Raw genomic sequence first — 23,784 nt, 5'->3', positions numbered from 1 at the left:
TCGGATGCTTTCTTCTGGGAGTGCATGCGCGACGAAGCCTATCGCATACCAGAGGTCATGGCATATATAGATATGATGGGCTTCGGATTGGTCTCGAAGATAGGATTCATGCCGTATGACCATCATCTTCTCACCGCACTCGCCGAACGATGGAGGCCCGAGACCCATACCTTCCACCTATCCATAGGCGAGGCCTCCATCACCCTGCAGGACGTGGAGGTGCTGCTAGGGTTACGGGTCGACGGTGCGCCGGTCACCGGTACCGAGGCGTATCCGGCCGACATCGACGGGTATCTCCAGACATTGTTGGGCTTCGTGCCGGAGAAGACTTCCAAGACCGGCATCAAACTCTCTAGCATTAAGGGCCACCTGGAGCGCCATCGCGCCCACGTAGTTGTTACATTGCAGGAGGCGCTGCAGAGGGCGCGATGCCACCTGGCATTCTTGCTTGCCGGTTGCTTTTTCCCCGATCGTAGCCAGAACAAGATCGATCTGATGGTACTTCGCCTCCTAGAGGACCCAGTGACGTGCGGTTGTTTGAGCTGGGGCGGCGCCGTGCTCTCCTATACGTATCGCGCACTATGCGATTCGGCCCGCTCCGGTGCGCAATATTCTAACATTTGCGGGCTACTCGTCCAGTCATGGGCATGGACGAGGATTACTAAGGTGCGGCCGAGGTTTCGTCGAGGCCAGGAGCCGGCGGAAGACTCCCCACTTGCAGCACAGTAAGTTCGCGTCGATTTAAATTCATTAATTATTTTTTCACGTGACCATACATTTTATGCCATAATTACTGACTTCTAAGTCACGCAGGTGGACGAGGCCCCTGTCCAGGACGAACATTACAAGCCACTCCCTCGTGGCGTACAGAGATCAGTTGTCTCTGATGACTCCGTCCCAGGTATTTTTGAAACCTGTTGGAATGTTGGTTTTTAAAATATAACGTCTTTTCTAACAATTACTTCCGTCGTCGCGTATCAGTTCGTGTGGACTCCCTACGCCGAGCATATGCTCGGTCTGCCGGCCGGATGCCGTCAAGGAGAGGACATTTGGATGTCGAGGACGTATCTCCACTATTTCTACGTAGTGGAGGGCCACTATCCCGACAGAGTCATGCGGCAGTTCGGTCGCATGCAGCATGTGCCGGATGCCCCTCTCAATCAGGCGGGGACTGAGAGGCTGCACCAGATGAAGAGATCATGTCACGTCGTGGACTGGGAACGTGTTCATGAGTACCACGTCCATCATTGGCACGATCGGGCCAACCATGTCGTTGAGGGTCCGCGAACCACTAACCCAACCGTTGTGGATGTATACAGAGGGTGGTACGTTGATAGGACCGTACAATTCGTTCAACAGCCCGGTCGTGAACCAGGAAGAGGTGGTTACCACGGCCACACGGATTCGGTGAATGCCTTGGTAAGTAAGATTTATTACTGTTTATGTGTTATTTATTAAGAAATTGTCTTCGTAAATACTGCCCTATATTGATTCCTTATTTGTGATGTTTCTGTTTGCAGAGCCACGGGTTGAGCCGACTGATGTATCAGGTAAACGATTACCGTGACGAGTACGGGAGCAACGAATATCACCACGAGTGTTCCCAGCGATTCGGTCTAATATCGTCAGGGATACGGGATTTGATGGAGGCGACAGGTTTGCCTATGCATGAGGAGGCAGCGGTCGCGAGCCAGGGCGTCTCCCACGCCGATCCAACCCAGGGTTACGTTGCTCCGCAACGGAGATCACTACTGCAGAGGCTCGGGAGTCGGGTCTTGGGTAGCGGCAGACGACGCAGACAGCGGTCGCCTGAGGTACCTCCTCCTCCGGCTGCAGCCCCTCCGGCTCCGGCAGCAGCCGCCCGCCATTCCGTATCTGATTTCAGGGCTGGTACCTCTCGTCCCGCTGGATCCTCCAGCCGCAGTGGTTCTTCATCTAGACATCCTGCATCCTCTCATCATGTCAGCGGTCACGCGCGAGTGCCAGAGTCACAGACGTTGGACGTCGATGACACTGGTAATTCGTCCATGGCCTTCACGGATCTGCTCACCGCCGCGGAGTTAAGTACCTATGACCTGACCGATCACTCCTCTCCATTTGAACAGCTCCCAGTCTCCATGACGAATACAGGTCCGCTGCCGACTGCAGAACCTACGCAGTACGATTTCGTCACTGGTTTATTCAGTGGCCTCCAGCATCCGCAACAGACTCCTGACCAAGTGGGTGGAGATGTAGATATAAGATTGGGCGTCGGAGGAGATGCCCCCACTGGGCGTGGGGAACCATATGCAGGGGAGCCGCAGTTGCGATGAGAGGATCGCATCGGTCGCGGCGAGAGCAGGAGAAGGGACAGTTGGTTATATTATGGTGGTAGCGGAGATTGAATTGTAGTAGACTAATCTTGTCTAATTATTTTATTTATTATGTAGACATCAACGTGCGAACTTGGTGTTTTTTTATAAGAGCTCTAATATTTACTCCTTTTATGTATCGTAATCCTACTGTTCATCATGTACATCGTCATCATCTTCACCGTCGTCGTCCTCCTCATCGTCGTCGTCGTCCTCATCCTCGTCGTCCTCGTCCTCCTCTTCGTCGTCGTCCTCCTCATCGTTGTCGCCGTCATTGTAGTCGAGATCATCACTATCGTCATCGTAGTTCGCATCACCGACAGGGTCGTTTCCGTGAAGCCCGTAGGGGTCGTACAACATGTTCAACGGCAGCCTATCCGCCTGTGTATGACTGAACGGGCATTTCCTTCTGTCGTGGTCTCTGCCGTTGCAATTACTACACCCTCGGGGTCTTCTACCGGTCATGTTCAGGTAGTCCCTCGAGCCACGCTGTCGTCTATTTATTCTTCTGCGTCCACGACCGGTATGATGTACCATGCGAGTGTCGTCTGGCAGGAGTAAGAAATCGGGTTCGGGCCAATGATTTGCCAGAGGTGCGAAAACACCGCTGAACTGTAATCTCCAACCATCCCTGGTGTAGCAATGGTGGACCAGGTCGAGGGGGCGGACGCGGAGTACCTTGGCAACTGCCATCGCATGAGAGCAAGGTATCCTGTACGTGTTCCAACGTAAGCATGTGCACGAACCCATATCAAATTGAACCGCATGCTCTTCGCCTGCAATCCCGTAACGCAACGGCGGAGATGTGACTCTGAACGTGCGGCCGGGAGCATTTGGATATAACGACACGTCGTACCGTCTGCAATGAAGCCTGTCTGCGTCGAACTTCTCCATAGCCTTTGGTGCAAGAGCATATCTGTATCTCCCGATTTTTCGATAGTTCGTCCGCAAAAATCGCCATGGCTTTCGCATGCGTCGCCTGAACGAACGCCCTGATGGGCAAGAAGCGGTCGCCTCTGAGAACGTTATTATAACTCTCGACGTCGTTCGATGTGGTTGTCCCCCATCGATGGAATCCGTCCAGGATCAATGTCCACTTCTCTAAGGGAATACGTTGTAGGTACGTTACTGCAGCCTGACTCGATTCTGTGAGTTCTGCCCATGCTTGCGCATACTTTGCCTCATCCAACTCGGTACCAATTTTCCAAGATAAGGCGTACAATCCTTTCTTCTTCGGAACGCTTGACAGCAAATTAGCACGAATGTGCTCCATACAGTACCTGTCACGGGATCGAGAATCAATTAATGTATTAATTTGAACTTGTAATTACAATTAAGGTGTTGTAAACATCACCTGTGAACTCCCCAGCTTGGAAATTTGGTATCGAGCTTGGCAATAGCCGACAGGATGCCCGAATTACGATCAGAGATGATGCATGTGAAAGTGTCTTGTAGAACGTAAACATTCAGGTACTTTAAGAACCAATACCAGCTGTGGGCCGACTCCTCGTCTATGATCGCATACGCGACCGGAACGACTCTGTCGTTGGCCGTCTTCACGACCGCTACAATCGCCTTGCCCTTGTACGACCCACGAAGATGCGTTGCGTCGACGGTAACTACAGGGTGGCTGTGTTGAAAAGTGGTTCTCGTGGCACCGAAATGCCAAAATACGTACCTGGATGAATAACAGTAATCAGTATACAGACTAAAATTCTTATTACTGTGCTCGGTAAACTTGCGTTGGTACCTGAAAATCTTCCGGCCGCTGTGCACAATCCCGTCCTCCTTCTTGAACTTCCATTGCACCGCGGTCCCATCTCGACAGTTTTGAAGTGCGCTCATGTAGCCGGGAAGTTGGCGGAAATTTGTCTCCCAGTCTCCGTACACATGGTTCATTGCCACTCGCTTACCGTCCCAAGCTTTTTTCCTCCCAATTTTACATCCGAATGCTGCTTCGCAGTCCTCGACTATTGACTTGATTGGGTAATTTGGACGGTCGCGAATCTTTCCCATTATGACGTGGGCGACGTGAGCTTGCGAAATATTCCTGTCTTCACGTTCGTTCTCCGCTCCTTCACAATTGTGTCCGTCGCACCATATAGTAATTTGCCACGTGCGATATTCGCTCTTGAACGAAGCCCGGATCTTCCAGTTGCATATAATACCGTCATGCGGCTCGTTAGAACGTGTGTTTGGACGATTGACGCATTCTGCAACCCATGTTGTCCGGTCTGACCTCGTCGTGCGAAATTCTCTTCCGCGCCTGGTAGACCAGATCGCTACCGCACCTTGAAGCTCGTCCTTGTTAGAAAAATGTGTTCCCAGCTTTATATTATTAGGGTCCCCATCGTATAATTCGGCAGCACTAGGAAGGCGGCGGTTTGTTATCTCATTAGGCCCATCCATGTTGCTGAACACATGATAGCCTCCTGCTGGTGAGACGAAGTAATCATCGTACGATGAGGCATCTCCCCGTATTCCGCGAGGTCTGCTACTACCCTGTCCCCCGCGAAGGGGTCCGGGTGGACGAGAGGATCCCGCCCTAAAATCCGATACGGAATGACGAGCGGCTGCTGCCGGAGGGGGAGGTACAACAGGCGGAGGTTCATCGGGTGATCGCTCTCTGCGTCGTCTAACGCTACCGAACACTCGACTCCCGAGCCTCTGCAGCAGTGATCTCCGCAGGGGCGCAACGAATCCGTGAGTGGGATCGGATGTCCGGTCTGAAGACATATTTATAAAATAAATAAATAAATATTATAAATAAATTAAAAAAAAAATCTCGTTTACTGATGAGAGAAGAAGAAAAAATTTAATGCGGGAGGATTACGAATGAGAGAAGATGTTGATATTGATATTATGCGGGAGAATTAAGGTGAAGGAGGTTTTTATATAGAAATTTAAACGGAAACCGGATGGCCGGTCTTGATTAAAACCGGCTACGCGATCGCCGGTCTTGATTAAAACCGGCTACCGCATCGCCGGTCTTAACTAAAACCGGCTACCCGATCGCCGGTCTTAATTAAAACCGGAAACCGGGAATGCCGGTTTTAATTAAGACCGGCGATCGGGTAGCCGGTTTTAGTTAAGACCGGCGATGCGGTAGCCGGTTTTAATCAAGACCGGTTACCCCATCGTCGGTTATAACTAATTAATCACCTCCCTAATCCGCGATTAGTTGGACCGGAAACGCCGTTTCCGGTCCGGCTATTTATGTTCACCTCCGTCTCAAAAAAGACACAAAAGTACTGTACCCGACAGACTAGTTGTATAACATCATACACACTTTATATTTCATCACTAAAAAAATGTCGTCTGTGGGTGGTATCCTTGGTCTTTAGGTCAGTTGGGATGTTGAAGTGGACTGTCATGTGGATTCAGTTAATTACTATAACATGGATCAATGAGCTACGTGAACGTAATATCAATTCTAGAAGATTTCGTTTCGTCCAATAGCAATAGTATGGTAAAATAAGATGTGACGATTAAGAGTGAACGGAGGAAACAACTGTCGGCGAACAACAATGGTCGAAAAAAAAGCTCAATTATGGAGGAAACAACTGTCGGCGAACAACAATGGTCGAGAAAAAAGCTCAATTATGGAGTATAAAGCTTGAGGACTACGTGCAATTAGACTAGGTAGATTATACCAGTGTTTACTAATCTTAACATATACTCCTACAATACAATAGTACTTATAAATCAATTCGACCTAAAATATAATAATTCTTAGATTTTTTTAGGGGGAGGAAATAGGTTTCAAAAGAAGAGTTCATATACTACCTCCGTCTTAAAATTCATAATATTTTCTATATATTTTTATAGAGAAAATATTATGTATTTTGAGATGGAGGGAGTAATTAAGCTTAAATGAACTTTCCAATTTTTTATTTTTTTTTTCTTTGAGATAAAGAATTTTCCAAGTTACCCGATACAAAACTATGCGATAAATTACTCTCATTTGAGGTAATTATTGTTTAATTCGGTAAGTGAAGGGGGAGCACTTTACTTTTTTATCAAAGTTTAGGGCCAAATAATAATTTTCACATAAAAACAAAATGAAGATGGAAATAAAAAGGAAGACAAGATACGAAATTGAATACTCACACACTACTAAAAAGATCCAAACTTTTTTTGTTGGGGTCTCTCTCGCCTGCCTAGTCGTCTTGCCTCTGACACACTCGATTTCTTCTTCACTGTCCTGTAGTTGACCCTCCGTCACAAGGCTGCTCAATTACTTAATCCCGAGGAGCCCTCCGCCGCCGCGAACTCAATTCATCACCGCCAAAATAGTTCTTATCTCAAACTCGAAGTCGCCGACAACCACTGAAGCAGCACCGCAAAGACCACCGTGAGCCACCATCTCATTAGCCTTACTGCTCTGTTCTCTATCTCTTTGTTTCCTGAAGAGACCATCGAGGTCGCCGATACTATTTCTTTCAGATAGTGACCGAGTAACCGTCAGATAATTCATATACACTCCAATTGGCTTAATTGCAGCACTTTAACGACCAATTGAAGTAGAATTTCCGGGGATCTCGATCCGGGTCGATAAGGGTAAAACTCTAATTTTTCTGCATTGATGGTTTGTTTATGTTATCTGTTATGGAAACAGTATTGCTGTGCTGATTTGATAAAAATGGATTGTTAATTGAAAGGATATGTTGGATTGAATTCTCAATGTGTGCTCTGCACTATAAGAATTCCAATTTGATGGTGCTTCTTGTTTGTTAAAGCGCAATTTTTACTTTAATTGGAGAGATCAATTAATGGTGCTTATATTTTTATCTCGAGGAATATTTTTACCATTAGAGATACTAATTGATTAACTCTTGCTTTATCTGCGTTTTATTTTGCGATGCTTCATTGTTACTGTCGAAGTATTATGACTGAATGTTTTTCATGGTCATCTGATATTCGAATGAGATTTATGTGTTTCGGATTAGTATATGTAAGAGGAGGACGATTCAATCTTGGTGTGGCGCTCACTACCTTTGAAACTAATCTGGTGGATTGGATTGCATCTTTTTGACCCTAATTGTATCTTTTAGATGGGTACTATGTGATAGTCATATGAACTAAAGGACATGTATATTTAATGATTATTTGTTGTTGTCACGGCTGGAGATTCTGTTTGTCGGTGGTATATTTATTGGTTGTGATGTTTTATTCCCATTAACAAAGAAATAAAAGAAGAGAGAATGTACTGAAGCTGAATAATACTATTGGTAATGCGTGTTTATTATTTGTGTGCTTGCATTCAATTTGGAGATATTTTGGTATGCAGTTCGTCTCCCTAATTATCACAAATGTGTTTTTTTTGCTCGTTTTAATGGTTTTGCTGTTCTTAATCCTTTGTATATGTATTTGGTATGGACAATAATAGACTTACAGTGATTGTTGGGTAATAAGATTACATAGATCTATCTGCTCAAAACTTTTCCCATATTATGGTCTCATATTGAGCAACATGTCTTGCATTTTGGTAAATGTTGTGAAACATGAAATAGATGAGGACATTATATTAATGATTTCATTGGTGTGATGCATAGCACTTTGTGATTATCTATACTGATATTTTCAATTTTTTTCAGGAAAAAATAGCTTGTGATTTCCAAAGTTTGCCAAAAATTCAACCATGAGTTTAGCCTGTCTGGTTTGCCATAGCGTTGAAAGTCCGTCTCATTCTTTTAGGAGTTATTCGGTATCAAGTTCAGACAACGAGGGAAGATGTTCCACCATTGGCAATTGCCTTGCAAGGAGGGTGACCCTTAGCTCTTCAATAGTAGCATCGTCAAAAGTGACCCCACAACCGGATTTTCAAACCAGTAATGGAATTGTGGGCCCACCACGTCTAGTCAGGAGCCATGCCGTTAGGAGGGATCTTGTGAGGGACTGGAATTTCGACAACAATGCGATGGAGCGTTAAAGACTGAAATGAGAGTGTATTGTGCCTTTGCTCTTTGGGATAGTTCAATATTATTAGAGCTATTGGGATGAAAATCTTATTTTAGTGTAATGTTATCTTTGTAGATGCAATTCAATAACTTCCCTAATTGGAGACTTTGAACCATTGGGAGATGAATGAAATGCTTTGCCGAATGTCTCTCTTTCTTGTTTATCCTTTTGTTCATTTATTTTTAGGATGATATAGTTTGAGTCCCTGAAATTTTACAAAAAGTGGAAATTGGTCCTTTTTTCCTTTTAACAATCTTGAAAACGATCTTTGAATTTTAACAGAAATATGAAGTCGGTCCTTCGTCAAAAGTGTGGACTGTGTAGTGACTTGCCCTTTGTTGTAGAAGTAAACTAGGCATTTTCTTATGAAAACCTGAAAAGGGTCTTTATCTATTTTAACGAAATTTCAAGATTAGCCCTTTTTCTAATGAAATTTTTGAATTTGGTCCATGTATTTTAACAAAATTCAGAAATCGGTTTATGTGTCACAACTCACATGTATGTACAATTGTACACGCACTACATATGAAGCTTAAAAAAAGAAAACTAATTAATGTCGGTTTTGTGAAATTTCAAATGCTATATAGGACATGAAAGTGACCTAGCAACAAAATATCCAAGCAGGATAACTTGATAAGCCAAGCAATTAACAGTCACAAAAAGTAAAACAATATTTTCTTCATGCTTTCTCAAAATGTAATTAGTAATTAAAGTACAATATTACACTGATAATTATTATAAGCTAAAGCTTGGTTAGTTGATAGACATTGTAAGGGTAAACTTCAGACATGAGAATAGAAGCAAAAGCTTTCCTTGCAATGAAAACATTGACAGCTTCCGTAGGGTGCAAGCCATCAAAAAAGACATGTCTTCTTCTGTCTGCACAAACACTCCCTCTCCTTTCACATAGAACTCCCGTCCCTCCTTCTTCCCTCGACTTCACCTTGCAACAAGCGTTACTCGTATCGTTAAATCCTGCACGTAAAAAAAAATCATTTAAGTCGGGCAAATAAATCTTAAAACCTCCGTCTCAAAATACATGATGTTTTTCATATATATTTCTATAGAAAAAATATCATGTATTTTGAGACTGAAAGAGTATATAAAAAACAAGAATAGTTTGAATAAATTGGAATTGGTCGTCTGATTTCTATTGGTGAAATTTAGGGTTTTGTTTTTTTTTTTTTTTTTTTTTTTTGTGGAATTTTGACTCGAAAATTTAATGCGAAAACCAACCGAAATAATCTAAACGTCACGTCTATCATAGGCATAATATCAAGTTTTCTTGATGTTGAGTGGTTGAAGAAGAATAAATGCTCGTACGACTGTTTGATAATGTGATATATAGGAGCGGGCGTACCCTAAATAATTGACATGGGATATACATATATAATGAAATCAATATCTACCTAGCATTCAATGCCATATTTATAAGTTAGATATGGATTTGGTAAAGTAGTATTGAATGTGTTATATAGTTTAGTTTACCTTTAGAGAGAGGGTGCTTGATGATATCCATGATAATTTTATATTGGTTGACGAAAACAAGCTTGGCTCCTGGCATTTGTGGCCTCAAATTATCGACGAGTGATTTCAAGTAGGAATTGAATAGCTCAGCTGCCGTGTTCAGCTCCGGTACGCATGATCGTTGCGGTCCAGTTAACACCGATGGACTGCATCCTAGCGGATTCAATGACATCAACACAAACTTCCTTGCCCCTAAACTGTATAACTTCTGTATTACACAAAAGTGACATTACATATGTCAATAAAAATTAATGTTAAATTTATTGAGACTTCAACTATACGTATTAAGATTATCATATGACATATTAACTAACCACACATGGACACGTTAATTTAGTTATCATACGATATAATTCAAGAAAGCTTACATAACAAAATACGATATTTTACATAGCTAGGGTTTTTTTAAAGACGACTATACTAAATGCACACAGAGCCACTTTTGTTTAACAAGTTAATTATCCTTTCATTTCATTCTCAACTATCCCAAGATCCATCGAAGGGCGACTTACATGGAAGTGGGGAGATGTTATAGAGACATATAAAATACAGTACTCAACATTACTTCCATCCCATACAACAAAATTTAATAACCTGTTGGATATTTGACCTTATAATTATGGTTAGCTGAACAATATAGAAAGCTATAGAACACATTTTTAGAAAGTGATGCTCGGTAATTAATTTATGAGAGTAAATGCGATATAATATGACGAAAGTTTTAAACCACATTTGAGCATTTAAGTTGGGAAGTTGGACCAATTAAATGCAAGCTAGAACTAGTTCTAGTAAATTTAGTCAAGGCATATTAAATGGTAAATAAAGCTATAGTATATCATATATACTGTGATATGGATGTGTACATACGTATATATAACCAAACATTAAATTGAATGTGTATGTACAGATGTACTCTAGCTAGGTGTACGTATATATACCTTAATTTGAGAGGAGAGAGATATAGTGAGATTGGCTGTGAAATCTTCAAGAGTGACATTTACATTTTGTTGTCTGTTCAGGAAGTAGTTGAGAGTGTAATCGTTTCCTCCACTTCCAATTACGAATAAGTATTTTTGTAACAATTCCTCACTGCTAAGGTTCACTTGTGCTTCCAAGTCTGGCAATGTCACCTCTTCGAAATTCCTTAATTGTTCGCTCAAACTATACACGTCACCCTGCATGAGCACACAATTTATAATGATTAATTAATTAATTATATATATTAATCCTTAATTACTTCTCGAATGGCGGCGAAGATTCCTTTTATAATTCTACAGGTAGCTATATGTTCGACTTTTTTGTCTTTTATTGGTCGTATCGAGAGGAACCCGCGAATGAAATTATTGCATATTTGAAGTGGTCAGGTCATAATGGTCCCATTGTCGGTTCTAAATTATAGTCATAATTAAAAAAGCTAAGCACAATTTTGATTCATGATCAATTCAACATTTTGAGACCGCATGATAGCTATGTAATTAACTTGTGTTTTATCGGGGAATAGTCCCATGATAATCAATGTTAAAGACATTAATTCCTTCTTATAAAGGTCACATATTTAATATTCGAATATCGAAAGGAATAAAATTTGAAACAAAAAAAAAACCTCTGTTTTTTATTTGGTCTTCCTTTCTATTTTTGTCTGAAGCCTAAATCATAGCTAAAAAAATTTTATGTATAAAATCCAGGAGAATATTTTTATTTATATAAATATACTTCAAAATAAGTCCAAGATATATACATTATAATTTATAGTAAGTCAACAAGAGTAATATAAAATAATTACGTAGCTTGTCTATGAAGAATGTAAAGAAGAATTACCGCAAGTGAGCCAGTGTCGTCAAGTATGCCGGAACCACCAGAAGCATAATTAACGCCGTTAAGAATTACATTTCCCTTGGTAGAAGGGTTAGCAAAGACAGGAAGGTAATCAGGAAGGTTGAGCAGTTTTCCGAGAAGGTCAGGCACATTCTTTCCGTTAGTAAATCTTCCCGACGGACCCAACGGAAAGTCTACACCATACGGCAAGTAATCGGCTTTCGCCAGATTGGCAAGGAAGTTGTTATTACCATTGTCAACCAGAGAACTTCCAAACACAAACATTCCTTTTATCTTTCTCATCATCCCTCCTCCATCAGGAATGTTATTTTCCGCAAAATTCGTGTGACATAAACTTAGGAGACATAGAAGGAGAAGGATATTTTTCATTTTGAATTAGAATTCTGGTGTGGTGAAAATTGTTTTTGAAGTTGCTTTGTGAGATTGTATTTATCAATGCATGGATATTATGTATCGTAAGCAATTCATTTATTTATATACTTGAGGAACCACAGTTCTTCGCAGTGATTTTGGACACCCACCAACCAAACATTATTAAATGTTATCTAGCTATTCAAACCAGCTGTCCAAATTGCATTATTCATTTAATTTCGCGAAGAAACAAAATACAATTTCGGTTTAAAATACATAATATTTTTATTTTTAAATTTATTCATCGATTAATGTATCCATATATTATAAATTGACTATATATATAAGTTGATGAATAAATTTAAAAATTAAAAATATCATCTATTTTGATACGGAAGGAATAGTATTTTACAATTTCTTCTTTATAATTATTCACATAAATGTTTTGCAGAAAATATTGGCCATTTCGATAATTTTAAATTTTAACGGTCGATGCAAGTTTAATTAGAGGATACAAATAACATGAATTGCCCAAAACAGGCGCTATAGAACACCTTGCTATATGTTTGGGGATATTATTTATTTTATTTTTTGTTTAATTTATGAAATAAGTTTAAGAGGTATTCTGATACTTCAAAACAGCAAAAGTTAGTTATATCAAGTACTAGGTTTTGCCTATTGTAAGGGAAAAGAAATAGTTTTAAGAGTTCTCTATTTAGATAAGCACAATCTGGAATACACAAATAGAATTGGGTATAGCAACGGAATTTTCCCACCGGAAACAATTAGGAAAAAGTTAAGCTAAGAATATCTTTCTTTTGAGGGGCAGTTAAAGAAAATCTTATAAAAAAAGAATTATGTCAAATATATTAGCTTTATATTTGAAGGGAAGTAGGTGATAAGCATTGGCATTAAGGGCTGATATGGAAATCCGAAGTTCCACCAAAAGTGATTTATGATGAGCCAAACTCTTAATTAGCATCCCCAAATGGAAACTCAAATTTGGTCCAACAGCAATAAAAAGAGACGTCAGTGAATGTTTATTTATGTCGTTTTTGTTGGCATTTGAATTTCTAGACTTTATTGTTAGCAGTACATGGTATGTATCCAAACTAATTAGTTCGGATGTATCATTAGAAAAAAATTGGGCTAGCGCCACGCTAATGGTATTCACGGTCAAAAAAGTGTGGCATAAGGTTATCTGTAGTCACGGTTTCATAATCGTGGTAAAGTTTTTCGTGCACGAATTTAAAACCGTGGCGTAAGATACTTTATGCCACGGTTTTTTGACAACGAAAAAAATGCGTGGTGTAAAAGGACAACTACACCACGGTTTTGTAGACGTGCAGAGTTTTTTTTTGTCTCTACAATTTGAAAACCGTGGCAATAGGGATGAACATAATTAATTAACTTTTCAGATTCCCCTTATCGTCTTGAAAACACGCGAAAATCACCGTTAAAACATCTTGACCACAATTCTCTCTTCTCACTTCTGAAACCCTAATCGTCTCAAATTCTCTCCACCTCTCACAAAATTCACTTACAAGAATTGACGGTTTTCTTCCTCGAAGATTTGCTTTTCGTTCAAAGGTACGATTTGGATCTAAATTTGTCTGTTAATTTCATATTTTTTTCTATTTTTAGTATTGTGGATGAATGATTGATGACACTTTATTCTTTTGCGTGATTTTGATGAGTAAATAGAACTTTGCATGTAGTTTTTATTTAATGAATGGAAAAATATCTTTTTCCGTTAGTGTAATAATTGACATTTTCGGAAGTACTTTGATTTACTCTCTCATGTTGTTTGATTCGGATCGAATAACTTACTATAATATTAACTGTTGTTGGTATATTTCTTCTGCATTTGCTCTCAATCAGCTCTGTTTTGTTATCGATAATGTGTTAATTCGTGTGCTCATGGTCTGTTATTCATGAATCATATATATATGTTCGTAGTTGGTAGTTGTAGTTGCTATATCTTTTTGATCTGTTGATTTTTATTCTGTTTTCAAGCCACAAAATGGTGTACCTCTTTGAGATGACTATTTCACATGACCAAGAAAACAACAAAGAAGCAGTGGTAAGATGAATATAATTTCATCACCATTTCAGTTGTTATATTTATATAATTTATATAGAAACTTTTACTTATTTTTTGTATTATCTCTTTTCAATTATTGCCAAGGGTTTGGTTGACTGAAATTCCATGCAGTGAAGCAAACCGTATTCTCCTCAGTTTGCCAAGTCGAGGACACTATCATATCCGTTTATGTCGTCTGCAAAGCCCTGGCGAATGGATCATGCGTACCTGGAATGATTTTGAACTGAATTCTATTACGAGAGATCTCGACGATAATACCTTTAGGTTTTCGATAGAGGCTATGAAGGATCTCTTCTTCGGTGTTGATGTGACCCACAAACATGTTATAGAACAAGCATCATTGGTATTTTCTTAACATCTTTTGTTATAACTATATGATCTGTTATGTATATATACCATAGATATTTATTTAATATTTTTATTCGTTTATCTTTTCAGGTGCTCAGACGTAGAGTGATCCAACGATTAGGACTTGCTGTTGATCAGGCCTTTCAAGTTCGACTTCTTTCCAGGTCGAGGGTTTACAGATTTAGACTGATATGGATTGGAATGACCTCAAAGGAGTACATGGTCTTCCTCATTAAGGTTATGTGAGTAGGTCAGTAGGCCGTCTTCGAGTATGTCCAACAAGAAAATTAGCTTTTTTTTTTTTTTATGGGGGCACCGGTCGCTACCTCCATTCCATTTGAGTGTAGAGGCATTAGGGTAGGGTAAAGTAGTTAAAGGAATGGACATAGAGTTGATCAAAAAATTGATCCAAAGGTTGGATCAATAGTCAATAACGCATTCCTAGTTATCCTAGATAGCCACCGTGTGAAGATGAATTGGGGTAAGATACAAGAGCCCTCTATCCACTTTTCCAAGAGAGGCAGCTACTCCTTGCTTGTTATCCCAAATATTCATAGAGTTCAGGGATGATGGATTGGTGCTTTAAGTGTAAAGATGGTGGGTATCTGACTCTGTGTGACTTTAAGTAAGTATCAACATTCTGAATTTCAATTTTTTTTTTTTTTGAAGCCCTTGAGGTTATTTTTGTTTCATTATACTGTTTTAATTGAGTTTAATCTCCAATTCACATTTCTTGGTACTGACCTTCCTATTTTTCTATCATCTCAGACATGCACTCGCTAAGGTCAAGATCAGTACGTGAAGCTGTTAGATCGTTTAAGGCTAGCCATCCTAGTTTTGGGATTGTATTTACAGCTGAAGCTAACTGTATTGTACCATATTTGGTTAGTGATTAATACTGCTTTCTTTGTTTCATTATAATGTTTTAATTGGGTTTTATCTCCAATTCACATATCTTGACACTAATTTTCTATCATTTTTCTGTCATTGCAGCCATGCGAAAGCAACGGTGACGTGGTAATAACAGATCGAGTAGGTCAATTATGCTAAGAGAATTTATGGCGATGGGTGGTAAAGGATGCAGAGGTCGAGCGAAGTAATGGCGTGCATTTGGAGACATCATCCCAGTTTATGGTACTTCACATTTCGAGTCAGTAAACTGTGCGATGTTTCCAAATGTACGCCAATACTCAATTCCGATCCCTGTGTTTTTTACCACTCATCTCAATATCTTCCTTCGCGTAATTGGCCTAATCGAGAAAGTTTGGTCACTACGTCATCAGTTTCTTCTTTACCGCTGGCCAAATGTACCCCAATATTGCACTCAATTGTAACTGCCCCATGCAGTTTATAGGTCTTCTTGTACGCCAGCGTTCAGGTTCTCAACAACAAGAAGGGGTCAATAATACACGTTGATCCTTTTCTTGTTAAGAACCAATGAGCTCAACTACTCCGTCTTCCAACAAAAAGATGAATGGGATCAACAGGAGGTCTTAGATAAGATGCAGTTAGCTATAAGTACACTTCTTGATGCCCACATGTGATTTTTCAGTATCCTTTAAAATAAAAGGATGAATGGTAGGAATGAATAGGAAGCAACATAGAGTCTTAAGGAAGCAACCCAGATTCTGAGAGAATGAAGACTGAAACTTTGGTTCTCCACCAAAGAAACGAGCTTGGTCTGATGAAGATGTATCAGAAGTTTCTAATGAATTGGGTTCTTCCTAGAATTGTCGAAGAAACGATGAAGAAATATAATGAAGGAGAAGATCCCAAAATTATCGAATTAACAATGAAGAAATATAATGATGAACTTTGCATGTAATTTTTGTAGCCATCAATAGTCATCAACTCTTTCCCTATTACCCCAAATAAAATTTTTAATCTTATGTAACCATCAATAATATTGATATATTGAAGGAAGATCCCAATTGTCTTTTAATATAATGAAAAGAATTGAAATTATGTTCTGAATTTCGAATTTGTGTTCTGGATATCTGCCCTTTAATGATATTTTATTATTTGAATTGAAATGGAATTGTCTATGCATGTGAAGGATCATCTAATGTAGGTTGGCTTCGAGATAGAAATTGGATCGATTTTTGTTGAGCAACGTATATTAGCCACGATTCAGAAACTGTGGATAAGTAAGACGACATAAAACCGTGGCGTATAATAATAAAAAATTTTGGTGTTATTAAAACCTCGTCGTTTGGTGGCGGGTATTTTCAATTTTTTTTGCTAAGTTAAAATGTGACACGCATGCCAATCAACATATCGTTTTCAATATTTATTATTAAAAAAATAATCACTTCTCAGAGAAGCTGGACAAACCCTCACTGAAGTTGGTCACTCCCTCTCTCCAAAACTCAACAATCGTCAAGTACTCGACTTTCAAAACTCGACATGCCGATCGACGCTCGACAATCGATCGCCAAGCTGTACATTAGGGTTCGAATCTTGACAATCTCAGTTGAAGTTCTAAAAAGATAACCATTGTAAGCTATTATTGACAGGTCTCCGTAACTTTAGGGTTTTTTGAGTTTGTCTTAGAACTAATTTTGGATTTTGCTTAGCTTATATTAGGGTTCATACTAAGATTTCGGTATTTTGTTGATTTTGAATGTAATCTTCAGTTGTAATCAATTTTTGAAGCTTTGCATATATATATATATTTCAATATTTTCTTTTCTTTGTTTGGAGTAGCGGGCATTGTTTCACTCACAACTTGAAAAAATTTGTGAGTTCGCCTTTAAGTTAAAACGTATAGAAGAACTTGATTTTGTGATTTGATGAAAAGCATCGACTTTTAATTGTTAGATCGAAATGTTCCTATGAATGACCATTTTTCCTTTAAAGCTAGCGATGAAAATTTGCACACAATGATTTATGCATTTTGGTATATATAGTATTTTTTTCAACTATATATATGTGTAGAATATTTAATTTGCTCATGGTATGCTCTTCTCTATGTGTTAGGCTCTTATTACTTCCTCTGCCTATTATACCTCGACACTCAGGAGTAGTTAATTAATATGGAGCGCAAATTTGGCATAAGATTCGTTCCGAATAATGACGAGTTGATAGGTTACTACCTAAAAAACAGAGTCATCGGGAACCATTTGGATGAGCTCAACAAAACAATCGTAACCATTGATGATTGTAACAAGCTTGAACTATGAGATTTACCTGGTTACTGACTTAATTTTTTCCTATATATATTTGGTAATTCTTTTTGGATTAGTTTTGTATTATTAATAATTTTCTTCTGAAATATGTATACATATTCACGTCTTTCGCTTGAAACATGGTTGGAGAACAATTGGTTCTTCTTTTGTCAGCTGCAAAAAGATATAAAACGTGATAGTTTTAAAAGGACTACCCTTGAAGGTTATTGGAAAGTCACTGGTTCCGTTAAAAATTTCTCAACTCGAGAAGGTGTGAAATTTACAAGGAAGATATTGTCTTACCATCCTGCTAGAATTGCTATCAAGACCAAATGTGTATCCAAATCTAAACCGAAATCGTCGGAGACTGAATCCTCATGGATCATTCACGAGTACACAGCAAACTTTAACATCCCCAACCCGGTATGTATGGTGATGCATGGATATATATATTAATTATAATGTGAATTCTGCTTAATATATATACATGTATATAATATGTGTATATATATATGCTCTGTAGAACAACTATGTAGTTTGGCACGTGTGGAGGAAGGGAGGGAATGGATCTGGTACGAGTAATTCTCAAGCTGCATGCAATATTCAAGATGATCAAGAGAGAAGATCCAATTCTCATTCGGTGAGTATTTTGAAATATGATTACTCTATATACAGTCCGAAATCATATAGCATAGCTTGTAGAAATATTATCGTTGAATTCCTATCTAGTCAGATTAAAGGCACAACCTGCTGGATTAATTGTTTTACATGATTTGCATTATACATGATATTGGATTTCGATTTTGTGATAAGTTTTACTGGCTAGCTTCTACTTGGAAATCACATATCTAATTGTTTGTTTTTGCAAGTACAAGGGTTGGAAGTTGATCTTAATTTGTGAGCTGAGAATGTACGGATTAACCTTTTGTACATGATAAGGTTTACTAGCTTGTACTCCATGTGATTAACATTTTATGATTAATCTTTTTGTGATCAATTTACATTAAGGAATTAATTAATGATATATAAATTATTTATTTTTATTTATGTTTTTATTATTCCTATTAAATTGTGTTTTGGATTTAATAGTTATGAATTTATTTTTGATAGAATCGATCTACGGAAAAATGTGAAATGAAGGTGGCTTCGGAATCAGGACCACAATTCTGTGGCTCGAGTTATACAAAATTGTCACGGTTTTAAACCCGTGGTAAATATTTCAGCAAAACCGTGATGTATCTTGGGCCATGGTTACAAAACCGTAACATTCTAAGGCCACGAACACAAAAACCGTGACATAAAAGGGGGTAGGGAGTTACCTGGATGGATTTTTATACACCAAGGTTTATTGTAACCGTGGCGAAAAAGGCATAAAAATCGTGGCGTATTCTTTCCGCCACAAAAGCAAATTTCACGGTTCAAAACCGTGGCCAAAAGTCAAAAAACCGTGGCCTATTCTTTACGTCACGGTTTTTGGACATTGTGCCACGCTTATCAGGCCGTGGGCGTATCGAGATTTTATACTAGTGTATGTATCTAGAACTTTTGAATTTCCTATCGGTTGAGGTACCATAAAAATCTACGATAGTCGAACGTGAACGACGCTAACCAGTAATACCTATCAATCACAACCTATCGACTCCTTATAAAAAAAAGTAATACCTATCGATTTTAGCTTTCGAGCGCCATAATTTGATGGACTAAATTTTAATCAGGAGATTATGGACAGCTGACACGATTCGATTTGATCACATTAATTAAATTATCAATAAAATTTACTCCTTTATAAGATAAATAAAATACAATCTTATTATCTTATTTCATATACAAAGAAAAATATCGTCTAACTTCAAAAAAAGAAAAGAAAAAGAAAATTAAATGTTCTTCTTTCGCAGGGAAAAAAATGAAACTGTACAATTTCTCAGGGAAGTATCTCATTCTCAGCGAACAAAACTTTTTAGTCAAAACGTACTGAAGAAAATATTTAATATTTAATAAAATCCAAATAAGTAATTACCTGATTATGTACAATATTGAAGAAAAATCTTCAAAAAGTAATAAAAATACTTGGTCAATTAACCGTCAGAATCTGCCGGGCTGACGTGAAAGGATGGCCGGAAAATCCCTGGAAATCTGAGATAAAAATGAACAGAATTCTCATGGGAGAGATTGAGAATGCAAAACTGCACGTCACTGGTGACGTACGTAATATTGATCAAACCAAAAAGAACAAAACAATGTCAACGGCCGGACTTTATCTAAATTGGAATGGTGTCTAATTAACGTTTTTGTCTCTGCTTTGCCGTTTAGTTTCTTAGTCAACGAACTTCACTTTCGACATGAAGAGACCATAACTTGATTAATAAAACTGAACTAAAGTCGTGGTAAGAAACGGACTAGTGTGGAGAATATGCAAGTGGATCGGAATTTTTTTGGAACAGAGACTAGGAGATATTTGGCGACAATTTAAACCTCTACGGTCTACGTACATGCACGTGACCAGTTGTAAGGTTTGCGCTCGATATGTATGATCAGAGCATATCATTGGAATATGATCTATCACTCTTGAAGAGAATAGGGATTTTTGGTGTCTATTGTGATTAGAGACTAGAAAGATTGAGAGTGATCAGAGAATGTTTAGGGCTGCATGAAACCCTATAATCTTAATTTATATAGTATGCAATCCCTACTTAATTTGAGGAATATACTTTTAATTACCTATTTGTAACGTGTTTTGCATATTTTGGCCTTTAAAATTGAACTGGTCGGTTAATTCAGGTCTAGCCAACTTCAAGAGTGTTACAAACATGTGCAATTTGATGCACTTGTCTAGACGATTAATTACAAAAAGAGTGTCAAACCCTAAAAGGTTAACAAAATAGGAGAGAAATTGGCTGAGGTGAACATAAAAGGAGTTTACGGCGATGACAATGCCGGATGGTTTATTTTAATGACGATTAACTAAGTTTAAGCACAAAAGCTCCCGGTATTGATAACATCGGACAAATTTTTAAAAAAACCTATCGCAATCTTACATGATAAGGAAATCATGAATGATAGTATTTAAAGCTCCCGGTATTGCTAATACCGGATGGATTTAAATTAAAAAAAAAGGTTATCGCAATCCTTAATGATAAGGAAATCATGGCACAATTATGGGGCTTCGACATGTGTGAAACGCACGAAATCCATACGGCAATGCCAATGCCGGATGGATCGACAGGCTTTTATACGGTATTCGCAATACCGGGAGCTTTTGTAACATAAAAAAATGAGAAAGCTTTTCTTTTTCTCTTCTTCTTCTACTCTTCTTCTTCTCCACAAAGCTAGTAAACGACCACCAAATCGAAACCCACGACGAAATCGAAACCGACGACCAAATCCTCTTCTCCACCCCTTCTTCTTCTTCTTCTCTCTCACATAAAAGGGAAATTTCGGCGATCTCAAAGCAAATTCCGGCGATTAGCTACAAAATTCCGTCAACAATCCTCTGTTCACCACTTCCCACGACAAATAAGGTATTTTTTCTATACTTGAAGCTCTTGAGGTCTTTCGATTGACTGTTTGGGTGGTTTGTGCGGTTATTTTTGCATATTTGTTAGTATAAGGACATAATTGTTAATTTTTTAAACTGTAAGTGCCAAATTGATCTTTGTAGTAATGTAAGGACCAAAGTATTAATTTATATAAGTACGGGTCTTCATTGTAAATAACTCAAAAATATTGGGGACTGAATTGTAATTAATGAAAGTACGAGGAGTACTTTTTGATTTTTAAAATTATGAGGACTGATTTGTATGAAATTGATAAGTCAGGTATTGAATTGCAATTATTTAAAAGATTGAGAATTTAATTGTAAAAGATCTCGATTTTGTAAGGTTCGAATTCTAAATATTAGAAGTATGAGGATTTGTTTGTGAATTTCTTAATAATTTGAGGATTGAATTGCATGGACTACATCTGAATTTTTCATAAATTATTGTGTTTTAGTTGATTCATAAATAATATTTCTTTACGTTCAGGTTATGGAGACATCAACGTCCGGTAGTGGTCAGGGACGGAGATCGACTTAGCTTACTCAGGGATCGATTCATCCCTGATTCAGAATGATGTCTTGTGGATGCAGAAGAAACATAGATCGGCTTACAATTTTAGCTCTGCCCCTAGCCACAGTGAAGCGATGAGAGTCCGAAGGGGGGACACATTTTTCTAGAAACATATCCATGATGAGAATTTTTGTCCACCCCGAGTTTGCGCGGAAATAGAGAAGCTCGGCTTCGGATTGGTGTGTAGTATTGGTTCGATTGAGTATGATCATCATATCCTGACGGCACTTGTGGAACGATGGAGGCCTGAAACTAATATGTTTCATTTTTCTGTGGGAGAGTCCACTGTCACACTACAAGATGTGGAGATCCTATTGGGCCTTCGGATAGATGGTCATCCAATTATGACTTGGGATACCAAACCCAGCGATGCTTCCGTATTTTGCCAGCATTACTTGGGTTTTGACGCGAGGCATGATGGGGTGAGAGTAGAGCTCTCTAGCATCAAGGAACATATAGAGACATTTCCATATGAGGCAATAACCATAGACTTGCAGGCGTTGCAAAGAGCGTGTTGTCTTATTGCCTACATCTTCTGTGGTTTCTTGTTTTGTGATCGGAGTCAGAACAAAGTTGATATGTATTTATTGTGGCTTTTGGATGAAGACTATCGTTGTAGTACACTGAGTTGGGGAAGTGTTGTGCTTGCCCATCTGTATCGCAGACTGACTGAAGCTGCGAGCGGTGAAAAGGGAGATTTTGAGAGAGGATTCCCAAGATCACACCGATATTTGGCCGAGGCCATGGACCACGTGCTCCTCATCGTCTGTTAGCTTCGAAGTGAGTTCATGTCGAGTTAATCATTTTTCACTCTATCTCTTGTAAATGTTTTTGATTCGTGGATTATGACATACAATTTATCGTCACGTTTTTCCGAATTCAGGTGGGTGGGACCTCCGAGCCACATGAACGTAACTAGCAAAAATCTCATGGCTTGCAGAGATCAACTGGCGGTGTTAGGTGAAGGCGAGGTTTGTTCCCGTTTATGGTCTTTCTTAATTTTAATCTTTTTTTTCATGTGTTGAAAATTAATCGTAATTTAATCGTAACTGCATTTGATGTATTATATTTCAGTTCATCTGGGACCCTTACACCCCGATCATGCACATGTTGCTAGAGGGATGCCGTCAGGGGCGTGATATATGGGCGTCCAAGACTTACCTCAGCTTCTTCAATTTTGTCGAGCTACACTACCTCGAAAGGGTAATGCGGCAGTTTGATTTTGTGCAGACGATCCCTGTAAACCCATTAGGTAAGAGAGTTCACAATACTCTGTACGATATCAGACGGTCGGGCAAAAAGACTGATTGGAGCGTGAAGCTGGCAAATTATGTTGCCAGTTGGAACGGTCGTGCTCAGACCGTCATTCGTAGTCAAAGAAGCAATGCCCCAGATGTGGTGGACGATTATTTCGGTTGGTACGGTAAAAATACCGTACACTATATCCAGGACCTCGTCGTCGATTAGCTACGACGGGTTACCGTGGCACCGCTGAGGCCATGCAGTCTGTGGTACGTTTCTATTCATTTGTATTCCTTTATTGCTTTATGTATAGTTTCATTAATTAATTCCTATCATATATGTTGTATTGATTTGCAGATGCCTATGTTGAGTGAAATGTGGGATTACAATCGCGGGTTGAGAGATCAATACGCTACGAATCCATCCACTGGGGTATTTGCGGAGTAGTACGGGAGAAATTTGGATATGCTCACTGCCATTTTTGATATCACTGGTATCTCGCCTCGTGACAACATCGTAGGAGCGAGTGAGATTTACACACATGTTGATCCGACCCAGGATTCTCTATGCCACATCGACTGGTACGACGCGGGCAGGGTGGTAGCCGCGGTTCACGGAGCGGCAGACGGCAAGATGACGTAGCTGATGAATCAGAAGCAGCCCACTCCCCTCATCTTGCTCCAGATGCCTCTCGTCAGTTGGACTACCGATTTCAAGATTCGATATACGGATCCGGTTCACAGTCGGTCGGCGGGGGTACCATGTGCTTAGTCCACACATGAGACAACTTC

The 23,784-nt window shown here is 39.2% G+C and overlaps 3 protein-coding genes across 3 annotated transcripts; 2 read left to right on the top strand and 1 right to left on the bottom strand.

Moving 5' to 3' along the window:
* The first annotated feature begins 7,992 nt into the window (after positions 1-7,992).
* LOC139884719 (uncharacterized) lies at positions 7,993-8,283 on the top strand. The gene has a single exon (XM_071868710.1). The coding sequence runs from the start codon at positions 7,993-7,995 to the stop codon at positions 8,281-8,283; it is 291 nt and encodes a 96-aa protein (XP_071724811.1).
* A 771-nt stretch (positions 8,284-9,054) lies between these two features.
* On the bottom strand, positions 9,055-12,044 carry LOC139884718 (GDSL esterase/lipase At1g29670-like). Its single transcript, XM_071868709.1, has 4 exons — positions 11,658-12,044; positions 10,778-11,014; positions 9,801-10,047; positions 9,055-9,287 (listed from the first exon to the last, which is right to left on the bottom strand). The coding sequence occupies exons 1-4, from the start codon at positions 12,042-12,044 to the stop codon at positions 9,055-9,057; spliced, it is 1,104 nt and encodes a 367-aa protein (XP_071724810.1).
* Positions 12,045-22,008: 9,964 nt separating this feature from the next.
* Positions 22,009-22,524, top strand: LOC139884717 (protein MAIN-LIKE 2-like). The gene has a single exon (XM_071868708.1). The coding sequence runs from the start codon at positions 22,009-22,011 to the stop codon at positions 22,522-22,524; it is 516 nt and encodes a 171-aa protein (XP_071724809.1).
* Positions 22,525-23,784: the final 1,260 nt, after the last annotated feature.

The sequence above is a fragment of the Rutidosis leptorrhynchoides genome, unplaced genomic scaffold, assembly GCF_046630445.1.
Source record: "Rutidosis leptorrhynchoides isolate AG116_Rl617_1_P2 unplaced genomic scaffold, CSIRO_AGI_Rlap_v1 contig592, whole genome shotgun sequence".
NCBI classification, from domain to species: domain Eukaryota; kingdom Viridiplantae; phylum Streptophyta; class Magnoliopsida; order Asterales; family Asteraceae; genus Rutidosis; species Rutidosis leptorrhynchoides.
This window is presented reverse-complemented; position numbering and strand designations above follow the sequence as displayed.

Excerpts from the sequence above, each read along its gene's own strand:
- LOC139884719 (XM_071868710.1), top strand. The coding sequence starts at position 7,993 with ATGAGTTTAGCCTGTCTGGTTTGCCATAGCGTTGAAAGTCCGTCTCAT.
- LOC139884718 (XM_071868709.1), bottom strand. The coding sequence starts at position 12,044 with ATGAAAAATATCCTTCTCCTTCTATGTCTCCTAAGTTTATGTCACACG. Across the intron at positions 11,015-11,657 it reads ACGACACTGGCTCACTTGCG|GGTGACGTGTATAGTTTGAG; the intron begins GTAATTCTTCTT and ends GTGCTCATGCAG. Across the intron at positions 9,288-9,800 it reads CAAGCACCCTCTCTCTAAAG|GATTTAACGATACGAGTAAC; the intron begins GTAAACTAAACT and ends TTTTACGTGCAG.
- LOC139884717 (XM_071868708.1), top strand. The coding sequence starts at position 22,009 with ATGTTTCATTTTTCTGTGGGAGAGTCCACTGTCACACTACAAGATGTG.